This window comes from Narcine bancroftii, chromosome 3, assembly GCF_036971445.1.
Source record: "Narcine bancroftii isolate sNarBan1 chromosome 3, sNarBan1.hap1, whole genome shotgun sequence".
Lineage (NCBI taxonomy): Eukaryota > Metazoa > Chordata > Chondrichthyes > Torpediniformes > Narcinidae > Narcine > Narcine bancroftii.
Genome location: NC_091471.1, coordinates 25,047,749 through 25,073,583, shown reverse-complemented (window position 1 = coordinate 25,073,583; position 25,835 = coordinate 25,047,749). Strand labels below are relative to the sequence as shown.

The window sequence follows — 25,835 nt, the reverse complement described above, 5'->3', positions numbered from 1 at the left end:
ATGTAATTTTCTCAAGTGGTATGAAACTCCGACTTCCGTATGCCATCTCTCCATTCCTAAATCCGTGTCTGATTTCCAAGGTCATAGCAATGCATTTCCTAGATATTGCTGAAGCAATTTTAACAAATTCCATTTGATACATAGTAAATCTTAATTTAAGCCTGATTCCTTTAATATTACCTACTAGAAATAGCATTGGAACCTGTGGGATAACAAATCCTGTTACTCGTTCCAATAAATTACCCACTTCCATCCAAAAATCTTACATTGGCAAGTAGAATGTAAAAATACACCCACTTCCTGTCCAAATCGAAAACACAAATCTGATAAAGTATAATTCAATCTATTTAATTTATGCAGAGGTAAATATAACAGATGATTTAAATATTATTACTAGCATATATCTTACATTTATACTTCTCATACTTTCTTTAAATAAATCCTTTCAACTAATCTATTTGCCTATTCAAATCTACTTCCCATCTCTGCCTTGATTTATGGACCCCTACTTTAGGAGCATTTATTGTTTCTTTTAACTTAATTAGTTTACTATGATAGCTTTTTTCTTTTCAGCTGTTGCAAGGAAGAATTTTGGGGATATGTACATTAAACAATGTGAATGTCAATAAACTCACTGTCGTTCGTCAGGGAGGATCTGTAAAGAAGAACCTTAATAAACATTATGGCTGCAAAGTAAGTGGTGAGTTAGCATATGTCATAGCTCTGATGCACTTTACTATGTAGATGTCGTTCAGGAATGTGATATAATACTTGCCTGGATGGGTGCAATTTGAGCAAAGTGATCTGCTTATCGACCTTCAGCCAGAGGCGCATACTGTATGTCTACCGTGATTAAATGTTTTGAGAGAATGGTTAACAGAGCAGATGAACCAAGAAGGACCTGGATCCACTTCAATTTGTCTATCGCCACAACAGGCCACTGGCAGAAACCATCTTGCTAGCCCTCCACTCTGCATTGGATCATCCAGTTCGCAACATCTTAGTCTGACTGTTGTACATTGACATACCAGCATTCAACACCAGTAAAACACATGATGAAACAAAGGGATCTGGGACTCCATTCATTTCTTTGTGACTGGATCCTTAACTTCCCACTGAGCATGGATCGGCAACATCACCTGCTCCATGCAGATCATCAATACAGGGATATCCTAATGATGCATGGTAAGTCTCTTTCTCTATCCCCTGTACAGTCATGTAGCCAAGGTCAGCTCCAATGCAATCCATAAATAAATTTGCTGACAGCACCACAATTGTTAACTGAATAACTGAAAATGAGTCAGAATACAGCAGAGAGATGAAGAATGTGATGGGATTCTTCTTTGGCTTGGGATAGTGCCAGAACATCAACCTTACTCTCAACATCATCGAGACTAGTTTACTGTTGATTTTAGCAAGGAGAGGATGAGGGGCCACTTACTTGTCTGCATTTGATGGGATGGAGGTGGTGAAGGTTAATACCTTAAAGTTCCTGGGAGTCCACATATCAGCAAACCTCGCCTAAAGCCAGCATATCAAGGCAATTACTAAGAAGGCACACCAACACGTCTACTGTCTTAGAAGTCTGAGATTTGATGTGCTGTCGAGTACTTCATCAAACTTTTAAACACTGTAGAAAGTATTCTGATTGGTTGCATCACAGCCTCATTTGGTAATTCGAGCACCTAGGAATGCAGAAGGCAGCACATACAGCCAGGTCCATAACAGACTTCACTCTCCCATGCATTGAAGACATCTATGCGAGGCATTACCTCAAGAAGGCAGTCAACATCATAAAGAACTACCATCACACTGAACACAACTTCTTGGTGCTAACTTTGGGTAGAAGATACAGAAGCCTGAAGTTCAGCATCTCCTGGTTCAAAAACAGTTTCTTTGCAACAGCCATCAGGCACTTGAACCTCCTCTTGTTAGACTAATCTAGAACTGCTGTGCTGCTCTGGCACTACAAAAAGCCCTGTCTGCACTATTTATTAACTACCTATTTATTATATTATTTTGATGCTCAGATTGGAACATTACAGCTTAGAACAGACACAATGTTGTTGTGCCGACTTATATACATCTACTCTACAACAGTCTAACCCTTACCAACCACACACCAATAACCCTGTGTTCTTCTTGCATCTAGAGTCTTTCAAAATGTCCCAATTGTACCAGCCTCAATCACCACCCCCCAGCAATGCATTCCAGGCACCCACCTGCATCCAGGCATAGACCCTCTGTATAAAAATAAACTTACCTCTAACATGTCCCCTAAACTTTCCTGCACTCATCTTAAGCAGATGCCCTCATGTATCTTCTAATATCACACAAGTGGTGCTGGTTGTCCAACCTATCTATGCCTCTCATAATCTTGAAGATCTCTATTAAGTCACCTCTCATCCTTTGTCGCTCAAAGAGAAAAGACCCTTGACAGTAGATTCAATGAGGTGTCAAAAATCTTCAAACTCACAAATAATGTTTATATCTATTAATTTATTCAAAACAAACAAAAGAGAAGCAAATTAAGCATTTTTTTTGTAATGAGCACATTTATTCTGATTATAACTTTAGCTTAGCCATTGTCCCAAAATACCAAAGTTTCAAGAGCCAGGGATTCAGACATTACCTATTTACACTAGTGTGGTCAGTGATATCAGAATTACTGAACGTAGGGAAACTGACATTAAATCCATTTAACATATTGTAAATTATCATAGTCCATGTACTGAATGCACTGTTGGAGAACTGTCATATTTTCCCAAATGTGATATGACCAAAATTTCAAATAACTTAATGGGACTGTGTGCCTTATGTTTTACAGGTCATTATACATGTTAGCCAAATAATGACCCATCCTTAGATGACCTAATAACGAGTGCTCCTAAACTACTAAAAGATAAAATTAAAAAAAAATTCACCAAATTTTCTCCTCATCATAAAAAAATAAATACAGGCTAAGAAATTGTAGTTATTTGTACAATTTAAGAAAAAATATAATTGTTAGGAGCGAATGACTAACTAAAGACATTTATCAACTATTCTTTTTAAAATAATTATTAATTTTTAAACTAAATTGAGATATTTATTAAACCATAATCTGATTATTTTTTGGTCCAGATTGGACATAAATGATAATGTGAATCACTGAACTCTTCCTTGCGTCTCCCCACACTCTTCTTGTGCAAGTTACAACCATAACTCAGCTCACACTTTGCACAAAGATGAGCATTAACTGGGAAAAGAAAATGAGGAAGTGGAGCAGCAGTGACTCAGGAATGGATGATAAATCCCAGACAAACCTTTCACATCTTTGAAACATCCAGAATATTTCATTTACTTTCCACTTACGACAGAAGCTCAAACAAGTAGATTTTAAAAACATATATAACAAATAACCCTTCAAGTTACAGCTCATATGTACAGAATATAGTGGCTTTGGCTAAAGAATATTTTTATTCTGTCCTATTAAGAATTTATTTCCAAATTTATTTCTCAAAGCCCACGTTTTTTAATTCGTACAGAACTTTATAACAAGTCCCATGAATTTTTAATGCAAAATCAGTTAGAGAGATGTGTTCATTTTACAAGACTAAAGTTACATATAATTAAACTGGACATTACACAATTTTTGAGATAAGTGGAAAAATAACACAGGTAGGACATTCAGTACTTTTCAGTTCAGCCGTTGCAGGCTCCACACGAAAAAAAAGCTTTTTTTAAAAGCAGTATTTTCTTATTGTATCCCTTTACAGGTCAGCATTTCTACAATATAGTAGCACAGTAAGCGTTTCTGAATTCGCTTTGGCTATCTACACAATTCAATAAAGTACTGTTTCTACCCCAAATCAGATAAATAAAATGGTATGAGATTGAAAATATAAGGTGTACAATTACAAAGTTGCTAAATGCCTGAGTAGAATGGTCCAAGTGAATAATATTACATCAAAATGGCACTGATCAGTTAACGACAGAAGGGTATTCCAAATTTGATTATTTATCATAGTTGAAATAACAAAAAGCACTGGCACGACAAACTGGATCCAAGGGCAGCAACTGATTACACTGCAGACTTTGCAGTGATGACTTACAAAAATCCTGCCCTCTCTCTATGAATACCCTTTGAAGCAGCTACTAAATAAATTTCATTAACATTAATCCAAACATCAGGCCACATTACTCAATAAAATCGCTTAAATGAGACTAATATATGAACCATCTGCTACATAAAAATAAACTCAAGCTAATATGAAAGCCTTAAGGTACCAACTTCTAAAACCAATAAGATATGTACACTGGTTTCTGTATATTAACAAACAGAATATTACAAAATATTAGGAAGGCCATTGTTCACTTGAAGTTAGCATAATCCGAAAATGCATCAATGTACTCTTGCACCACCTTGTAGCAGAATTCATACTGTTCCTGCAAAAGAAAATAACAATGATCACTTTTTTTACATTTCAATCATATCATGAAATACATTATTGCTATAAAACAATAAATCTCAAGCAAACAAATAATGTGGTACCAGCTTCTGACAATTTATTAATGACATCACACTCTGGGAACAAGTTTCATCTTTCTTCAATAACTTTGATTGGTCCCCAAAGAAATGTCTTGTCTTAAGACAATCACAAAGTGGCGGTGTGTAGCTGCTGTAATGGCTGCGCTGTCAGAAGTGCAGACCTCAGAGGAGGCAGGCAGCTGAGATGCATCTTGCAGCGCTCTTCCATGGGGTCCTACTGCCAGATCCTCATGGCTGACAGCCCTGTACAGGTTTCAGCTGTCTGTAGGATGGGGGTACTGACACTTTTTTTTAACAATGGAGAACCCATGGATGTCCATGCCCAAGAGCGGCGCCCATGCTCAGCAGCCCAAACCACAAAGATTCCAGGCGCTAGGGAGCAGCATACCAGCATAAGGCAGCAGGGTGGGAGAACATCCCTACCGGGGAGGAGAAGCCTGGGAAAGGATCTACAGGGCAGGAGATCATAGCAGCCGACCAGCAAGGAGCTCAGTGGCCAAAGGCCTCACACCAGACTATTGGAGACTGGCTCATGTGAACCAAGCATTGGGATCAGGATTGATGAGGGTCCCAATAGTGAGCAGGGTTTCCAAAGGGCCTCGGGTGATGAGAGCTTTCTAATCTTTTTTGGGGTTCTGAACCAGTGGCTGAGAAGGTGATTTGGAGCTTGGGTTTACTGTTCAAATGGACGGGAGGCTAAATGACAACAGAGGTTATGGGAGCACAGGAGGTGGTGGCATAGGGAGAGGTGGTGCGATCTACAGACCCTCTGTTTCTGAAGGGACTCTTTAATTCCCCTTATTGTCTCGGTGGGGAACTGAACGCCTCTTTGTGTGCCTTTACAGGACAAACAAAACAAATTTTGTGTGTTTTGTGCAAATGACAATAAAGGAACTTTGAACCTAGTTTGAAAAATTGTTAGAATTCCTTTATTCCTTGACGACAATGCCTGCTGCACACAAAAAAATGTGCACACTGTTGTAAGTACAGCATCTTGAACACTGGGCAGTCTTGCAGCACAGAGAAACTCTTTACCCCTCCACACGCCCATGCTCTTTCGATCCACATTAACCCTGATTGCCGATAGGACCATATCTTTCTCTGTTTTGGGTTTGTCTGAATGCCTCTTAAAGATCGTAAATGTCCTTTGGCAGCATGTTCCAGAAACCAACCACACTGTGTAGAAAGAAAAGCCCTCAGATCTTTAAAACTATTTTATCTCAATTTAAACTTCTTGTTTTGAATACATCTACCACGGGAAAAGAATTCTGATAATCAGCTATGCAATGATCTTGTTTACTCTATTAGGACAACCCTTAGCTTCCTTTGTTCTGGAGAAATCACTTGCACTTGTTGTTTAAATCCCATCTGCCTGATCTTTGGTCTGATCTACTATTAGCTGTAGCTGTAGACATTCAATTGGGCGTTAACTGGGCAGTTAATTGCACTCCAACAATCCCTTCCCTTGTTTCCATATCATTCTGAGATGGATCTAACTCAGTCATGGGGATTTATCCAGCCTCATGAGTTTCAAGACGTTTCCACCTTCTTTACACTGACATACTCCGGACTATCAACATATCCCTCCCTGAACTGTTACCTGGGTAAATATGGCTTGATCACGAAGGAATGAAATGCAAGACTATTCCAGTGTAATGAACACCAAGTATATGATAAATGAAGCAGACCTGACAGTCTTAATTTAATATGTTAATGGCTGATCCATTTTCCTGTTCCTTCCCCAATTTCTTCAGTTCCTGTAGTTCAAATATCTGCTAATATTCACCTTCAATACCAGTTAGAGTCAAACAGTACATAAACAGGCCTTTCAGCCCACCATGCCGACACCTGTCACCAGGTTCCCATATATGGTTATATAACTGCATTCCCATGTTCCAGCATTCTACCCTTAGCCTTGTATGGCATGACGTTTCCTGTGTTCACATAAATACTTCTTAATTGTACCAAAGGAAATATCCTCTCAGCATTCAGTCTGCCAATTCCCGTCAGAATCCTTTATATTACAAAATAGAACAATGGGACATCGTGTCAAGATTCAGGGGGAATACATTTAAGATGGAATTAAGGAGGAACTGCTTTTCCCATAGAATAATGAATCTGTGGAATTATTTGTCCAAGGAAACAGTAGAAACTTCCTCACTAAATATATTTAAGGCAGTTAGATAAATATTTATAGTATGGGAATAATGGCTCTGGGGAAAAGGCAGGTAGGTGGAGCTGAGTCTGTAGACAGTTTAACCATAAATTTATTAAATGGTCGATAGCCCTACTCCTGCTCCTATTTCTCATGTTTGGAACTCCATCGTTTAACACATTCATTTCTTCACATTTCAGGTTCTTCTTCCAAGGATTTAACTGAGGGAACCTTCTCTGCACTGCTTGCATTGCAAGGGTGTCCTTCTTTAAATTTTGAGACCAAACGGCATGTAATATTCCACCTGTAGTATCACCAGTACACTGTACAATTGTAAAGCTTATCTACCTTTATATTGCATATAATTTTCCATGAAGGCCAACAATGCACAGGACTTCCAAACTATTTGCACATCCACATGTTTTAACATTTTGTTTTTTTTTAAAAAACTTTATTTAAAGTCTTTAATCAAAATACAGTTAAACATAACAAAGAAAAATGAAGAACAAATTTTTATATTAAAAAAAACCCACCCACCCTCCCACCCTTTCAGCCAGCTCCCTTAAAGGGAGCCAAATATAAAAACAATACGATTAATATAAAGAATATTTCAAAGTATTTCCAAATAAGAAGACCACATTTTAACAAAAAAACAAATAATTATCATGCAGATTACATGTAAGTTGTTCCATAATAATACAATTTCTCAACTCATTTTGCCAGCGTGCTATGTTAATCTCCACATTATCTTTCCAAATACTAGCTACACATTTTTGTGCTACAGACAGCACTAGACGTACAAATGCAATTTGAAATTTATCCAACCCTAGTCCTTTCAAAGAAACCATATATCCCAACAAAAAAAAATCGATGGGTCTAATGGCAATTTAATCTTAAATAATTTTTCCAAAACCAATCTAATTCCTCCCAAAACGATTGTACTTTAACACAAGACCATGTTTTAACATTTTGTGTCAGAACCCCCATATTCTTTTTTAAAAAACTTTATTTAATATTTTCAAAAGAAAAACTTTCACAAGTCCTTAATATGAAAATGAAAGCTATAACTAACCCACCCCCTTTCCACCCACCCTCAGGAAACTCCACAAGGGAAGCATTAAGAAAATAAAAGAAATACATACAACAATTTAAGTATTACTAAACTCATACATTTCAAATAAGGTGACCACATCTTAACAAAAAAGTTATAATTATTATGCAAGTTGTATGTTATTTTCTCCATATAAATACAGGACCTCAACTCATTGTGCCAACGAGTTACATTTACCTCAACCTCGTCTTTCCATGAAATTGCAACACATTTACAAGCTACAGCCAATGCTAAACGAAGAAATGCTGTCTGAAAATTATCTGCAGGCTCGTTTGTGGCTGACAAGTCCGATGCGGGACAGGCAGACACGATTGCAGCGGTTGCAGGGGAAAATTGGTGGGTTGGGGTTGGGTGTTGGGTTTTTCCTCCTTTGTCTTTTGTCAGTGAGGTGGGCTCTGCGGTCTTCTTCAAAGGAGGTTGCTGCCCGCCGAACTGTGAGGCGCCAAGATGTACGGTTTGAGGCGATATCAGCCCACTGGCGGTGGTCAATGTGGCAGGCACCAATAGATTTCTTTAGGCAGGTTTCCCCCCCAAAGTTCCTCAACATGGTTATCCAACTGCACGAAAACCAACAAGGTCGGGTCAGATACAGCAATGAGCTCTCTGAACCCTTCTCCATTAACAATGGCGTGAAGCAAGGCTGCGTTCTCACACTGACCCTCTTTTCAATCTTCTTCAGCATGATGCTGAACCAAGCCATGAAAGACCTCAACAATGACGACGCTGTTTTCATCCGGTACCGCACGGATGGCAGTCTTTTCAATCTGAGGCACCTGCAAGCTCACATCAAGACACAAGAGCAACTTGTCCATGAACTACTCTTTGCAAACGATGCCGCTTTAGTTGCCCATTCAGAGCCAGCTCTTCAGCGCTTGACGTCCTGTTTTGCGGAAACTGCCAAAATGTTTGGCCTGGAAGTCAGCCTGAAGAAAACTGAGGTCCTCCATCAGCCAGCACCCCACCATGACTACCAGCCCCCCCACATCTCCATCGGGCACACAAAACTCAAAACGGTCAACCAGTTTACCTATCTCGGCTGCACCATTTCATCAGATGCAAGGATCGACAACGAGATAGACAAGACTCGCCAAGGCAAATAGCGCCTTTGGAAGTCTACACAAAAGAGTCTGGAAAAACAACCAACTGAAAAACCTCACAAAGATTAGCGTAAACAGAGCCGTTGTCATACCCACACTCCTGTTCGGCTCCGAATCATGGGTCCTCTACCGGCATCACCTACGGCTCCTAGAATGCTTCCACCTGCGTTGTCTCGGCTCCATCCTCAACATTCATTGGAGCGACTTCATCCCTAACATCGAAGTACTCGAGATGGCAGAGGCCGACAGCATCGAATCCACGCTGCTGAAGATCCAACTGCGCTGGGTAGGTCACGTCTCCAGAATGGAGGACCATTGCCTTCCCAAGATCGTGTTATATGGCGAGCTCTCCACTGGCCACTGTGACAGAAGTGCACCAAAGAAGAGGTACAAGGACTGCCTAAAGAAATCTCTTGGTGCCTGCCACATTGACCACCACCAGTGGGCTGATATCGCCTCAAACATCTAAAACACAACTATGAATTACTAAATCCATATTTTTTCAAGAACCCCCATATTTGTTTGAAGTCATTGTTTGATGGTCTTATTCAAATCTATCATATGTTCTGGGCAGTGAAAACAATTGTTTTATGTGCTATCTCTACTTAGTCTATCCAGTATGAGCATAGCAGAATAAAACAGAATGAGAGTAGATTGACAGAGAGATCAGCTTGAATGGAGTAAGACCAACATTACAAGTGTGAGGTTCATTCAGCAGACTGAGAAGAGGGAGAAAAATTGTCCTTGAATCTGGCAGTGTATGATACAATATCACATTCTTGAATCTTCTTCCCAACAGAAGGAAAAGAAAGTGTGATCAGGGTGGGATGAGTGCTTTAGCTCGAGTATTTTGGCTGCTTTACCAAGGCTATGGGAGGTGTAGATGGAGTCAATGGAGGTTTGTATAAAGATCTGAATTTGTAATTGTCTGCAGTTTCTTGCTGTCTGGGGTGGACCAATTCCCATACCACGCAGTGTACATCATATCAGGAAACACTCAATCTTCCACAAGATGTGGATGCCAAATTTCCTCAGGCTCCTGAAGATGTTGAGGTTTTGGTGCATTTCTGTGTCTTTGTTAGTCCAGGACAGGCTGTTAGAGATATTTACTCCTAGAAACTTAAAGCTCTCCTCATCCCTATTAATGCAGATAGGGGAGCAAGCTCCACTCCTCTTCCTGAAGTCAATGAATTGCTTCTTCATCTTGCTAAGATTGAGGAAAAGTTACTGTCCTGACACAAAGTCACTCGACATTCTATTTCTTTCCATGTTCCATCTCATTATTGTTTGATATCCAGCTTATAATTGTGACATCTTCTGCGAATTTATAGATGGAGTTGGAAACTCCCTTCATTTAAATAATAATTTGCTTTTTGTTTTAATTCTTCCTTCCATCAGATGTTTTTGAACCCAATTAAAGTTGGTTAATTTGGCTACAATTTCAGTCCTTTTGTATTAAACTTACCAGAGTGTTTTGTTCTCAGCACTTACCAGTGTCTGGACCATGTGAGGTCTCTGCAGACGTAGACTCTTTACTGTCTGAAATACATCCAGGATACCCTCAGCCTTCACTCTTTCCAAAACAGTACTCAGGGCACAGAAAGTCCCCGTCCTTCCAGCTCCAGCACTGTGAGAACAGGAAGTTTGTATTAGAAATGTGGAAATATAAAAATGGGAAATGCATGGCCTACCCCTTCTGGTCCTTGCAAAGTCTTTAACTTTACTTCTCCTTGTGCTTACTATTAATTTACTACTGTAATGTATAAAACATATCAGAAATGATCAATGTATGATTCAATTCAATGTTAAACCATTCTCTCCATTGTGTGATTTCTATTTGTCTTTTTCATGCTATATATGTTTCTACCTCTGCCTTTGGTTGTTTTCTTTTTTTTCCACTTGACGGTCTCTTGTCCAGATGTACAGGATAATTTGGCATCATGGAAGGGTTACGGAGTGCATTTTATGTGGCATCCACAAAGCAAGCTTGGCTCAAAGTATCTCCCTTCATTCACCCATGAGTACGAGATGTTTACAGCAGGAGTGGTGCACTCAGCTCCTTGAACTTGCTGTGCCATTTAATAAGATGGCCACTAATCTGATTATAACCTCAGATCTGCAGTCCCATCAGCATTTCTCATCTCCTTGATTATCAAAAAGCTCAACATCTTGCCTGAAAAATATTCAAAGACTCTGCATCCACCATCCTTTGAGGAAAAGGATTCCAAAGTATTCTAACTCTCAGAGAAAAAAATTCTGTCTTCATTGGATGAGCCCTTATTTTAAACAGCGATCTCAAGATTCCCCGACATCCTCTCCTCCACAGCCTGTCAAAGGGACTTAAGATCTTGCATATTTCAAACAGTTGCCTATCACTTTTCTAAAATCCAGTGGATTACAAGTCTAGCCTGTTCAAGTTTTTCTCATTAGACAATATGTCCATTCCAAATGTTAATCTAGTAAACTTCTGAATTGCTTTCAACATGTTAAGGCCCTTCCTTAAGATCAGCAGCATGAAACACTACTACAGATGTGGTTTCATCAATGCCTGATACAAATGAATCACAAATTCCCACTTTTGTAATCAATTCCCCTTTCAATAAACTATGACATTGTTTGCCCTCTTATTTGAAGCAGACACCATGGCTGAAGTAAAAACACAAAGCTGGAGAAAAACAGTGTACTTTACAGATCGAAAATAAAGATACATAACCAATGTTTCGGGCTTGAGTCCTTCATCAAAGTATAGACAAAATCTCCAGCATTATGTTTTTACTTGCCCTCTTAATTCTTCGCTGTGTATATATATTTTAGCCTTTGTGCATCATACACAAGGAAACCAAACTCCTCTGAATTCACTCACCATTTAGACAATGTCTTTAAAGCATTTTCCCACCAAAATGTTCATTTTTCAAATTTCTCACTCTATATTTCTCTTCAAAACTGGCAATCCAACCTATCATCAAAAAATCAGCAAATTTAACACCATACCTTTGGTGCTTTCATCCAAATCATTTCTAGAAATTGTAAAAATTTGAGACCTCTTCTATTGTGTCCATAACAAAGTTCCTTAGGTTTAATGGATTAACAGTGCCCAGAATTAACTGGAGTGTACGCAACTGTGTTCAACAAAAAGTGCTGAATAGATGATCCACATTAGGTTCCTCCTGAGATTTCCATCATCATCAAAAATTTCACTGTGATATAAGTCAAGAAATGGCAGAGAACAATTGTCACAGCAAGAATCAAGGAAGAGATAATATCCTAGCTGCACTTCTGAAGATCTTTGTTCCAAAACTATTGCACCTCCTGCTCATTCACTGCAATACAGTTACAACATGGATATCTAACTGACAATGCAGAATATATTCCAGGAATATCATACCTACTCCAATCCTGATCTCTTCACAGCCTTGGTCTGAATATGAATTCCAGATAGGAATTAAAATTGACTGCTCTTTACATTAAAGCAGCATTTGACCAACTATGGAATCAAGGACATTAATGGGAAAACTTTCCAACTACTGAAATCAATCATTGCATAAAGGAAGATAATAAAGAATAAAGGAAGTCAGACGCGGAAAAAGCTTTCGACCGTGTTGTGTGGAATTTTTTATTTAAAGTGTTAGAAAGATTTAAATTTGGACCACTCTTTATTGGTTGGGTTAAGGCATTATATACCAATCCTTCTGCTCGGTTGGTGACGGACAGGTTTTGTCTGCATTTAATTTGTCTAGATCAATTAGATTGGGCTGCCCACTGTCACCAGCCTTATTTGCATTAGTTATAGAACCTTTGGTTCAAGTGATAAGGTAAGATATTAATATTAAGGGAATCAAAATAGGTGAACAAGAGTATAAAATTAATCTGTTTGCAGATGATGTGTTGATATATTTATCTTATCCTAAAAATTCTCTAGAACCATTACAAAATCTGTTGAATCAATATGGAGTGATTTGGGGTTATAAAGTTAATTAGGATAAAAGTGAGATATTATCAATATTGGATGAAGATTATTCAGATTGTAAACAGCTTACAAAGTTTAAATAGTCTAATAAAATTAAGTATTTAGGAATAATAGTGGATAGAGAATCTCAAAATTTATATAGTTTAAATTACATACCAATATTAAATAAGATTAAATTTGACTTAGATTTAACTTTGCTTGGACGAGTAAATTGTATGAAAATGAATATTGTTACAGAGTTCTGTGTTGTGTATTGGTCTATGTGTTGTGTGGTTTTATGTTAAAAAGTGACGATTTGCCTTAGAGAGCCAAGGTGGACTGCTGAGAGTGGGAGATGGACTGAGCATGTTCAGAAAATGATCTAAAAATTTCTGGACTTGGATGATAAACCACCACTAGGTGGTGCTGTGGAGTGGAAGGAAGCCCAGAGCATGAGTCATGGTCTGGAGGACAGTTTAAAATGTTGGGATTTCAAAAAGGATGAACATTCCAAAGGTAGCCAGAAGGATCCGGACCAAGTCATTGTTCCTCTCTCTGTAAACAACACAAGACAATTTTGAATTTTGTGCTCTCTCTCTCAAAGATCTTTTGGCTTCAGTTTACCAAACAAACTGAATTTTGTTTATGATCTTTGCTTCGGTTGAGATCTAAGTTTTGTGCGTCTTGTGTGTTTTGTGGCTAAGTTTTTCTGTGGACTGGTTGGAAATATAACTTAGACTTTAATTACATATGTTATATTTAGGCTGGGGAGTTTATTAGTTTTACACTGTTATAGAAATTTGCATAGTAACCAGTGGGCATTGTTATAAAAGGGGGGTTTTTGAATTCAAGTTTGAAGGTGAATTTTTGTTAATAAATTAATTGTTCATTTTTACCCCTGTGTGATATGCCTTCTTTTAGTTGCTGGTTTGATCTTGTAACATAATTTGGGGGTACCGTCTGGGATCAAACCAATTTGGAAGCTTTAGTGGCGATTGACTTGTGTTTAGTTATCAGTCGTCTGAGTTTTTCAACCTCCAGCTTGAAATTAAAAATAAACGGTGAGTGTATAAATCACCAGCAGAAAAACCAACAACTATGAGTAGTGGCCAGTTCATCGCGAACCCTTCAGTGGTTAATTTAAAAATGGCTAAAAAGACAGAACTGATGGTTATAGTTGGCAAGTTAAAACTTCTTACAATAAGAACTGGGATGAAAAAAAAGGAAATTGCCCAAAAGATTGTTAAGCACTATGTAGGAAAGGGGGTATTTGAAGAAGCTACATGAGAACAGTTTCCAAAGGAGAAAACTTCAGAGGAAGTAAAGTTGGCTTTGAGAAAACTAGAGTTAGAGGAAAAAAGAGAGGCAGAAAGGAAAGCCGAACGGGAAGCAGTAAGACAGACAGAAATGGAGGAGAGAGAGAAAGAACGGAAGCATGAGCTAGAACTAGCTAAATTAAAGCTGATCATAATGCAATGAGATGGAGAAGCCCAAAACCCATGTGCTGGTCAGGAGGAGAGGTTTCTGGTTAGTAGAGGTGAGGTTAGTTCCTCCATTTGAGGAAGCTGAAATAGACCAGTATTTTCAGCATTTTGAGAAAGTAGCTGTAAATTTAAAATGGCCACCAGACCAGTGGTCACTCCTGCTACAAACTGTTCTTAAAGGGAAAGCTCAACAGGTGTATTCATATCTCACTGTACAACAAGCAGCTGATTATGAATTTGTAAACCAGGTTATTCTCTGATCTTATGAACTAGTCCCAGGGTCTTATAGACAAAAGTTCAGGAGTTTAAAGAAAGCAACAACTCAATCTGACCTGGATTTTGCTAATAAGAAAGTTGGTGTTTTGATTGGTGGTGTGTCGCAATGAAAGTAGAAAATAACTTTGATTTATTGAGGGAAATCATTCTGATTGAGGAGATTAAAAATTGTGTTCTTGACGATATTCAAGTGTATTTGGCAGAGAAAAGTATAAAAACTTGGCAAGAATTGGCTAAATTCACAGAGGAATGTGCTTTAACCCACAAGCTTAAGTGGACACCAGGGAAAACCTTTCAAAGGAATACTGCTGATAATCCAAGTAGAGTAGAAAGAAAATCTAGAAGTGAGGTTAAAGGAAGAGTGGAAGAGAAATGAGAAATTTTTCTTGAAAAGATAAATTTTCAAGTGTTATTTGCCACTATTGTAAGAGGCCAGGGCACATATACCTAGTGTCGCCGAGAATATTCTCCCAGAATCACAGTGCGGCTTTCGCGCAAACAGAGGAACTACTGACATGGTCTTTGCCCTCAGACAGCTCCAAGAAAAGTGCAGAGAACAAAACAAAGGACTCTACATCACCTTTGTTGACCTCACCAAAGCCTTCGACACCGTGAGCAGGAAAGGGCTTTGGCAAATACTAGAGCGCATCGGATGTCCCCCAAAGTTCCTCAACATGATTATCCAACTGCACGAAAACCAACAAGGTCGGGTCAGATACAGCAATGAGCTCTCTGAACCCTTCTCCATTAACAATGGCGTGAAGCAAGGCTGTGTTCTCGCACCAACCCTCTTTTCAATCTTCTTCAGCATGATGCTGAACCAAGCCATGAAAGATCCCAACAATGAAGACGCTGTTTACATCCGGTACCGCACGGATGGCAGTCTCTTCAATCTGAGGCGCCTGCAAGCTCACACCAAGACACAAGAGAAACTTGTCCGTGAACTACTCTTTGCAGACGATGTCGCTTTAGTTGCCCATTCAGAGCCAGCTCTTCAGCGCTTGACGTCCTGCTTTGCGGAAACTGCCAAAATGTTTGGCCTGGAAGTCAGCCCGAAGAAAACTGAGGTCCTCCATCAGCCAGCTCCCCACCATGACTACCAGCCCCCCCACATCTCCATCGGGCACACAAAACTCAAAACGGTCAACCAGTTTACCTATCTCGGCTGCACCATTTCATCAGATGCAAGGATCGACAATGAGATAGACAACAGACTCGCCAAGGCAAATAGCGCCTTTGGAAGACTACACAAAAGAGTCTGGAAAAACAACCAACTGAAAAACCTCACAAAGATAAGCGTATACAGAGCCGTTGTCATACCCACACTCCTGTTCGGTTCCGAATCATGGGTCCTCTACCGGCACCACCTACGGCTCCTAGAACGCTTCCACCAGCGTTGTCTCCGCTCCATCCTCAACATCCATTGGAGCGCTTTCATCCCTAACGTCGAAGTACTCGAGATGGCAGAGGTCGACAGCATCGAGTCCACGCTGCTGAAGATCCAGCTGCGCTGGATGGGTCACGACTCCAGAATGGAGGACCATCGCCGTCCCAAGATCGTGTTATATGGCGAGCTCTCCACTGGCCATCGTGACAGAGGTGCACCAAAGAAAAGGTACAAGGACTGCCTAAAGAAATCTCTTGGTGCCTGCCACATTGACCACCGCCAGTGGGCTGATAACGCCTCAAACCGTGCATCTTGGCGCCTCACAGTTTGGCGGGCAGCAACCTCCTTTGAAGAAGACCGCAGAGCCCACCTCACTGACAAAAGGCAAAGGAGGAAAAACCCAACACCCAACCCCAACCAACCAATTTTCCCCTGCAACCGCTGCAACCGTGTCTGCCTGTCCCGCATCGGACTTGTCAGCCACAAACGAGCCTGCAGCTGACGTGGACTTTTTACCCCCTCCATAAATCTTCATCCGCGAAGCCAAGCCAAAGAAGAGGCCAGGGCACATAATAGCAAATTGTCCTGTACTGAAAAGAAAGAAAGAGAAAGGGGTGGTACCAACTGCTTCTGTTCAGAATGAGAAAGTTAGGGATATTTTTGAACCATTCATGACTGAAGGTTTCATTTTGGTTAAAGAAGGATCCAATCAAGTGCCAGCTAAAATCCTGCGGGATACTGGAGCAGCCCAATCGCTTGTATTAAGCAACGTTTTGAATTTTGGTGAGGAGACCGATACTGGAGATGTGAATTTAATTAAAGGCATTGGTGATGAAGCAGAGCCTATACCTTTGCATAGAATAGTGACGAAATCAGACTTAGTTAATGGCCCAGTTACGATAGGGATATGATCAAGTCTGCCGGTGGATGGAGTTTCTCTTTTGTTAGGAAATGATTTAGCAGAGGGTAAAGTCATATCTGGGGTGAAACTCACAAGTAAGCCATTGATTTATGAGTCTGAAAAGGATTTGGAAATCTTCGTTGCGTGCTCCCCAAGGCTGTGAAGAGATCACGAGTGGAGTAGGTATGACATTACTAGAGCCATGTCTAGAAAAAAGGTAGAGGTAGAGAAAGTCTGTGAGGATCCTGTAATGGAGGCAAGTATTGAGGACAAACCTAAGGATCCAGCTTTGCTGTTATCAAGAGAGGAATTAATAGCTAGACAAAAGCATGATCCTGATCTTGCTGGGATAAGAGATAAGATTCTGTCCAACCAGGAAATTGAAACTGTGCCAATAGGTTACTTTGTTCAAGATGGAATATTGATGAGAAAATGGAGACAAGTGATACCTGCCAGTGAAAACTGAGCGGTAGTAAGGCAAGTTGTAATTCCCAAAACTTACAGGAATGAAATATTAAAGTTGGCTCATAGCACACCTTTAGTAGGTCATCTTGGAGTGAAGAAGACGGTAGAAATGATAAGGAAACAGTTTTTTGGCTGAAATTAAGAAAGGATGTTGTGAACTTTTGTAGAACCTGTCACACTTATCAACTGGAGGGCAAGCCTAATCAAGGACCACCAGTGGCACCTTTACAACCCATCCCTGCTTTCGGGGAGCCCTTCTCAAAAGTGATAGTGGATTGTGTTGGCCCATTGCCAAAAACCAAGGCAGGAAATGAATATTTGTTAACACTCATGTGCACGACTTCAAGGTTTCCAGAGGCTATTCCCCTGAGAAACATTAAAGCGAAGACGATTGTGAAGGCTATGCTAAAATTTTTCACACTGCTTGGCCGACCAAAGGAAATTCAATCGGACCAAGGGAGTAATTTTATGTCTGGAATATTTCAACAGGTTGTGTATGAATTGGTAGCCCATCAAATTGTGTCGTCTGCCTATCATCCTGAAAGTCAAGGGCCCTTGGAAAGGTTCCATTTAACTGTGAAAAATATGATGAGGGCTTATTGCGTGGAAAATAATAAGGATTGGGATGAAGGAATCCATTTGTTATTGTTTGCTGTTAGAGAGGCAACTCTGGAGTCTCTTGGCTTTACTCCATTTGAGTTGGTGTTTGGTCATGAAGTCAGGGGTCCATTACTATTGTTGAAAGAACAGTGGATACATAAAGATATACAATCAAATCTGTTGGATTGTGTTTTCAAATTTAAAAACAGATTACATTAGGCTTGCGCGATGGCAAGGAAAAATTTAAAAACTGCTCAGGGAAAACTGAAAAATCAGTATGATCAAAAAGCAAATATTAGGGACATTAAACTTGGTGACAAAGTATTGGTTTTGTTTCCAATGTAGTCAAACCCTTTGAGTGCTCAGATTTCAGGACCAGATAAGGTGAAATCAAAAATTAACCAGGTCACCTATGTCAAAGAGAGACACAGGTCTGTCACGTGAACATGCTTAAACCTTATTTTGAGAAAATGACTGAGGAGGTGCTAGTTATAGAGGAAAGGAAGGAGGAGATAAGTTTTGTGGAAGGTCATGGAGCACAGAAAGTGATAAGCCCCAGGCTGGAAAATTCTATTGTTTTGCAAAAAATAGACACCAAGTTAATGCATTTGACTAAATCAGAAAGGGAAGAAATGAAGACATTACATGAAATTTAAGGATATATTCCCAGATTTTCCAAGAATAACTACTGTGGCTTGTCATCATATGGAGGTGTGGTGAATGCCTGCCAAGCTGCCTGTCTCCCCTCTGGCGAGCCTTGCTGTACTAACATTGGCTGTGCATTATCTCTACTGTTAAGGACATTCCCCTTGGATATAACTGTATATTGTCTTTCATTATTGTACCATGAGTTTCGGCTAATAAAAGCCATGATTATTGTTTGACCACATCATCTTTGTCTACTTCATCAACTGGCACTTCAATTTACTACGTGACTTGAAACAACGTGGTCGATGAGGTGATACAGTGGGGCCATCTGAACTCTCTGCTGGGTGAGGTCCCTTTCACCGTAATGCAAGGAGCTACCACTCTGGCTATAGCCCAGGGATGTCCGACTACTTACTATGCAGCGCCACGGAATATGGTGTTTGCTCGACACCAGTTGGTGACTAGATGCCAGAAACCCAGGGAAAGTGATGCTGCCTATGCACTGGCCCTCGACTCACTGGCAAACGAATGTGATGTCAAGGCAGTCAATGTGCAACAACACCGCAATGCCTTGAAGCTGGATTCTTTAGTCAACGGGATTGACTCCAGTTACATTCGACAGAGGCTGCTGGAGACGGAGCCCTTAACCTACGACTGGGCAGTCACTCTACCCAAAACACTGAGAAGTGCTAAAGTGGTCCAGTGAAATGCTAGGAAACAAAAAGGAAACATCCAGGAGTGCTGGAACCCCGAAGGAAAGAAAAGGGCAAACTTCTGAAAAATGCTTCTTCTGTGATAAGAGCTGGCACACCAGACGAAGTGTCCAGCTCGATTTGCTACCTGCAGCTATTGTGGGAAACTCGGCCACTTACACAGTATGTAAGGCGAGAAGTACTCTCACTAATAAGAAAAACACCAAGAAAATGCGTCCCGGAGCTGCAGGAATGGAAGACAACTCTGAAAAGGGGGAAATTTTCAGACGAGCAGGCTGAATTGACTTTAAGTGATGGCGAGGTGAGATCCCCTGTGTTAGCTCAATTGACTCCAAAGCTTTGGGGATGTTACGGACTGGAACGGTCGAATGTGAAGGGGGAGGTGAATGATGAGACGCTTGATTGTCTAAAAGACTCGGGGAGTACTGACAGCTACATCCACGAGAGAGTTGCCAGAGCCTTAAATTTGCAGAGATATCCAGCGAACCAAAAGATATCGATGGCTTGAAGTCAACTTACAAAAACTGTACAGGACAAGTGTAAAATTACTTGAAATTTGCACAGACATTGCCTGGCTGATGTGTGGCTCGTTATTGTACCAGAGCTCTGCACCCCTGTGGTACTGGAGTTAGATATTCAATCTCAGAAAAACAGTGTAGTGTTAAATTTTGGTAGGCCACTATCCACACTTACCATCCCCCGTGCTAGTTACTGCGATCTGTCTGCAATAAAGATCAAAGCTCCTTTCCTTTTCAGTGATTTATCCCCTGAGTGTCATCCGATTGCCACTAAGAGCCGATCCTACAGCAAAGAGGATCGTGAGTTTATCAAAGCTGAGACCCAAAGACTGCTTAAAGAGGGAGTAACTGAACCTAGTAAGAGTCCGTGGTGTACCCAAGTGGTAGTCGTGAAACCCCTGCCATGCACCAATGAAATGATTAACCAGATAGCGGAATACAAAGTGTACTCCACTATCGACCTCAAAGCAGCTTATCACCAAATCCCCATTAAGAAAAGGGAACGGCCCTATACGAATTTTGAGGCTGATGGGGGGGGGGGAAGGGTTATACCAGTTTAAAAGGGTATCTTTTGGGGTCACTCATGGTGTGTCCGTGTTTCAGAGGGAAATGGATAAGATTGTTAGGACGTATGAGTTACAGGGTACGTTTCCCTATCTGGATAATGTCACTATCTGTGGGAAAACACAGGCTGAGCACAACAACAACTTAAAGAAATTTTTAGCAACAGCTAAAAAACTAAACCTTACATTTAAAGAGGACAAATGTGTGTTCAACGTGACAGGGCTATCCATTCTGGGCAACATTGTCCGCAAGGGCGAAATCTGCCCCGACTTGGAAAGAATAGCCCCCCTTAAGATGTTACCACACCCTAACTCAGCAAAAGCCCTTAAAAGGTGTATGGGATTATTTTCCTACTACTGCAAATGGGTTTGGGAATACGCCACGAAGGCACGCCCTCTGTTTGACACTAAATCTTTTCCTCTCTTTCCAATGGCCTTGAAGGCTTTCGAGAGAATTAAAATCTGATATTGCCAAAGCTGCACTCTCGTCCATTGACGAGGATGTCCCATTCCAAGTGGAAACTGATGCCTCAGATTGTGCCTTGGCAGGAACCCTTAATCAAAAGGGCAGACCTGTGGCATTCTTCTCCCGCACATCACGCGGACCTGAACGTAAACATCCTGCCATTGAAAAAGAAGCGCAGCCTATTATTGAAGCTGTTCGCTACTGCAGACACCTTCTAGCCAGCAGAAAATTTACTCTTGTCACTGATCAGAAATCTGAAGCCTACATGTTCAGTACTAAACACAAAAGTAAAATCAAGAACGATAAGATGGCACGCTGGCGAATAGAACTCTCAACTTATAATTATGAGATCCAGTACAGACAGGGAAGGTTAAATGATCCCTCTGACACATTGTCACGATCTGCTGCTGGTGCTCGGCTGGAGGGGCTAAAAGAGTTCCATAGAAGACTGTGCCACCCAGGTGTCACGAGATTCTTCCACTATATAAGGGCTAACAACCTTCCTTATTCTCTGGAAGAAGTCAGGAAACTGACTAAAAGCTGTCCTGTTTGCGCAGAATGCAAACCGCAATACTTCAAAGCTCCAGAGGCTACTCTCATCAAGGCAACCCGACCTTTTGAGAAGATTAGTTTAGATTTTAAAGGGCCGTTACCTTCCAAAAACAAAAATGTATATTTCCTCACTGTAATTGACGAATATTCCAGGTTTCCCTTTGCGATACCCTGCCCTGACTTCTTGTCAGCGTCAGTGATTAAGTCACTTGACAGAATTTTCAGCATTTTTGGTTTTCCCAATTACATTCATACCGACAGAGGCTCAGCATTCATGAGTGCTGAACTGCAGCGAGCCCTGCCTCGAAAGGAGATTGCCACCAGCCGTACCACGAGCTACAACCCACACAGCAATGGGCAGGTTGTAAGGGCTAATGCTACAGTCTGGAAGACTGTTAATCTTGCTTTAAAAACACATGGTTACCCTATTACCCGGTGGCAGGAGGTGCTGCCTGAGGCACTACATTCTATTTGGTCTTTATTGTGTACTGCAACAAATCAAACACCTCATGAACGTATGTTTGCCTTTCCTAGGAAATCAGGAAGTGTGATGGACTGGCCAGCCTGTTCATCTGAGCCTGGAACCATGCTGCTGAAGAGCCACGGTTGGGCGTGTAAAACAGACCCCCTAGTCCAACCAGTTCAGCTACTGCACGATAACCCCAACTACGCTCATGTTAGATTCCCAGACGGGAGTACAGACACTGTACCCCTAAGAGATCCGGCCTCGCCTGGTTCACCCAGTCCTCGTACCCCTACTCAGAGGGAGCCTGAGAGGATGGACTCACCCCCCCAGCCTGTGACCCCCTAGTAAGCTTTCAGATGGTAATGCTGAGGCTCCACTGCCTCACGCTGGCGATTCTTGAGTGGGTCCAGAAGCCAGTCCTTCCCACACTACTGACCCAGGACCTGTAGCAGTTCCCAAGGTTACAAAGGAGCCACCTGTTTTGAGATGAAGGACCAGAATTCGTAAACCACCTGATAGGCTGACATATTCAGTAAACATCTCATTATATTTCGATTGCTTGCTAGATACTGGCGTATTTCGGCTGTTAGAGTATCTCAAGGCCAAACATGGTATCCGTTTATCGCTTGCTTCAATCTTTCCTAGCAGCTGTCCTTTTGATTTTCACCCTTCTTCTGCTGGGGGACACTGTGGTGAATGTCTGCCAAGCTGCCTGTCTCCCCTCTGGCGAGCCTTGCTGTACTAACATTGGCTCTACTGTTAAGGACACTCCCCTTGGATATAACTGTATATGCACCTATTGTCTTTCATTATTGTACCATGAGTTTCGGCTAATAAAAGCCATGATTATTGTTTGACCACATCGCCCTTGTCTTCTTCATCAACTGGCACTTCAGGATGTCAGTGATGCTAAGCCTATTAAGCAGCATCCTTACCGAGTTAATCAGGAAAAGAGCAGATTGTTGAATCAAGAGGTGGATTTTATGCTCAGAAATGACATCGTCTGAAAATCAAGTTCAAATTGGAGTTCACCCTGTGTTCTGGTGCCTAAGTGAGATGGCTCAATTAGGTTTTGTACAGATAATCCAAAGGAAAACATGGTGACAAAGACTGATGCATTCCCTATTCCCAGAATAGATGATTGTATAGATAAGGTGGGGAAGGCTAAGTTTCTTACAAAGATTGATCTCTTAAAAAGGATGCTGGTGTGTTCCTTTGACAAAGAAAGGAAGGGAGATTTCTACATTTGTTACACCTTTGGGATTGTATGAGTATAATGTTATGCCTTTCGGGATGAAAAATGCACCTGGCACATTTCAGACAATGATTAAATGCAGTAATTCAGGGTTTAGAGCACACAGGAGCCAAGATCGATGATTTAGTAATTAGTATGGATATATGGGAAGAACACATGCTTGAATTAGAGCAATTATTTCATAGACTGGTAGAAGCACACCTCACAGTGAATTTGCACAAGAGTGAGTTTGGACATGCCACTATAATTTATCTGGGTTATGAGGTAGGACAGGGACAGGTGGCACCGGTTGGAGCGAAAGTATTGGCTATCACTGTGTTCCATATCCCCAGTAATAAGAAAGCTCTTTGGAGATTTCTAGGTATGATTGGCTACTATCGTAGATTTTGTAAAAACTTTGCAGAAATTGCACTCCCATTAACAAAAATACTTGGAAAGAAAGAAAAATTTATCTGGTCAGATGCATGCCAGGAAGCGTTTCTGAAGTTAAAGGCCATTTTATGCCATCAGCCTGTACTTGTGTCCCCTAACTTTTAAAAGCCATTTTCTTTAGCTGTGGACGCCAGTGACGAAGCGGTTGGTGCTGTACTGTTACAGAAGAAGAATGGTGATGGAGTAGAACATCCTATTTCGTACTTCTCGAAAAAGTTTAACGACCATCAACGAAATTACTCGACCATTGAGAAGGAGTTATTAGCACTTGTTTTAGCATTGCAACATTTTGATGTGTATATTTGTACTGCTCAAAAACCGTTAATAATATATACTGATGATAAATCCATTAGTTTTTCTGTCTAAAATGAAATTTAAGAATAGACGATTAGGACAGTTTAGAATGTTGGGATTTCAAAAAGGGATGATCATTCCGAAGGCAACCAGAAGGATCCGAACCAAGTCATTGTTCCTCTCTCTGCAAGCAACACAAGACAACAAATTTTGTGCTCTCTCGCTCTCTCTCTCAAAGATCTTTTGGCTTCAGTTTACCAAACAAACTGAATTTTGTTTATGATCTTTGCTTCAGTTGAGATTGAAGTTTTGTGGTCTTGTGTGTTTTGTGTCTAAGTTTTTCTGTGGGCTGGTTGGAAATATAACTTAGACTTTAATTACATATGAAATATTTAGGTTGGGGCGTTTATTAGTTTTACACTGTTACAGAAATTTGCATAGTAACCAGGGGCATTGTTATAAAAGGGGGGTTTTTGAATTAAAGTTTGTAGGAGAATTTTTCTTAATAAATTAATTGTTCATCTTTACCCCTGTGTGATATGCCTTCTTTGTGGTTGCTGGTTTGACCTTGTAACAATATATATCCTCATATTCAATATCTTTCTCAGTCTATTCCGAGTGCAGTACTGAGGAATTTTTAAAAGGAATTAAATAAAGTAATTTGTTTGTTTTTATGGAAAGGTAAGTTGTCGAGAGTCTCTCTGCAGAAGTTAACATGGAGGTATGATTTAGGTGGACTTCAATTACCACATTTTCTGAATTATTATGAATCAGCACAGTTAAAATTTATTAATAGGATGTTTGATATTGATCAATATCCAGTATGGGTGACTGAAGGTGGAGTTGGATCAGATTTCTAGAGTAAAATACATCAATTTATATATAAATGGAATTCTTCTCTTTTGCAAAAGTATAATTTGCCAGTATTGAGACATTTAATGGATGCATGGTGTAAACAGGATCAAATTATAGGAACTAAAGGTAAAATTTCAGCTAAGATAGCATTAGATCAGAATAAAATAATTCCTTTTTCTTTTAACAACCCCTATCTGATAGATTGAGAAATGAAAGGTATGAAGTTGGTGGAGGATTCTTTTGAAGTAGGTATGTTTCTTTCTTTTAATAGACTTAGAGAGAAGTATGGGATATCATCAAATTCTTTTTTTTGCTTATTATCAAGTTCCAGATTTATTGTTAGAAAATTATGGACAAGATTTGGTGTTACCTAGTCAATCAAAATTTGCTGATAAGGAAAAGAAAGTGTTTATTTCTGAAATGTATGTGTTATTATAGGAAAAGATGGGTAAGGTTGATGTATATAAAATGAAGGATAAATGGGAGGAGGATTTATTTATTGCATTATCTTCAGAGGAATGGTCGAATATGTGTGTTGATAGTGTTACAAAATTAAGTAATGTGAGATATAGTTTGGTTAATTATAATTTTTTACATCAGTTGTATTTAACTCCTGAGAAGAAAAAAATATGGTTTTAGTTCTTCGGATTTGTGTTTTCGATGTGGAGAATAGACGGGAACTTTCTTACATTCACTATGGACATGTACAAAAGTTAAAACTTTTTGGGAAAAATTAAGTTTTTGGAGGATTTATTTAAGATAGATTTGCAACTTGATCCGTTAGTGTGTTTATCGGGTTATACCAATACATTAACGAAGGGTTTGTGAATGGACAAAATCTCAAATTGCATTTATACGATTAGGGTTGGCGGTAGCTAGAAAATGTATAGCAGTTACTTGGAAGAATATACAATGATGGCATAATGAGTTACAATCATGTATTTATTTAGAGAAGATAACATCATTTGCAAAATTATTATTCTTTCTTTGTTAAAATGTGGACTTTATATATGAAATGTATGGGCTTAGATATAAAGTAAATGTTTTTTTTGTGATGGCGCACCAAGCAGCAACTATTAAATACGTGACGTCATTGTTTTTCAGCTCCGACGGTGGTGTG

General features: G+C 40.1%; 1 protein-coding gene across 9 annotated transcripts in view; it reads right to left on the bottom strand.

The window, feature by feature from the left end:
• Positions 1–2,479: 2,479 nt before the first annotated feature.
• Positions 2,480–25,835, bottom strand: part of ptpra (protein tyrosine phosphatase receptor type A) — a 351,147-nt gene continuing 327,791 nt past the window's right edge. For all 9 annotated transcript variants that reach the window (XM_069923586.1, XM_069923588.1, XM_069923585.1 and 6 more), the window contains 2 exons: positions 10,386–10,521; positions 2,480–4,428 (listed from right to left, as the gene is read on the bottom strand). In XM_069923586.1, coding sequence (XP_069779687.1) covers positions 4,354–4,428; positions 10,386–10,521 — 211 coding nt within the window. In that variant the 3' untranslated portion in view covers positions 2,480–4,353. The remainder of the gene's footprint in view (positions 4,429–10,385; positions 10,522–25,835) is intronic.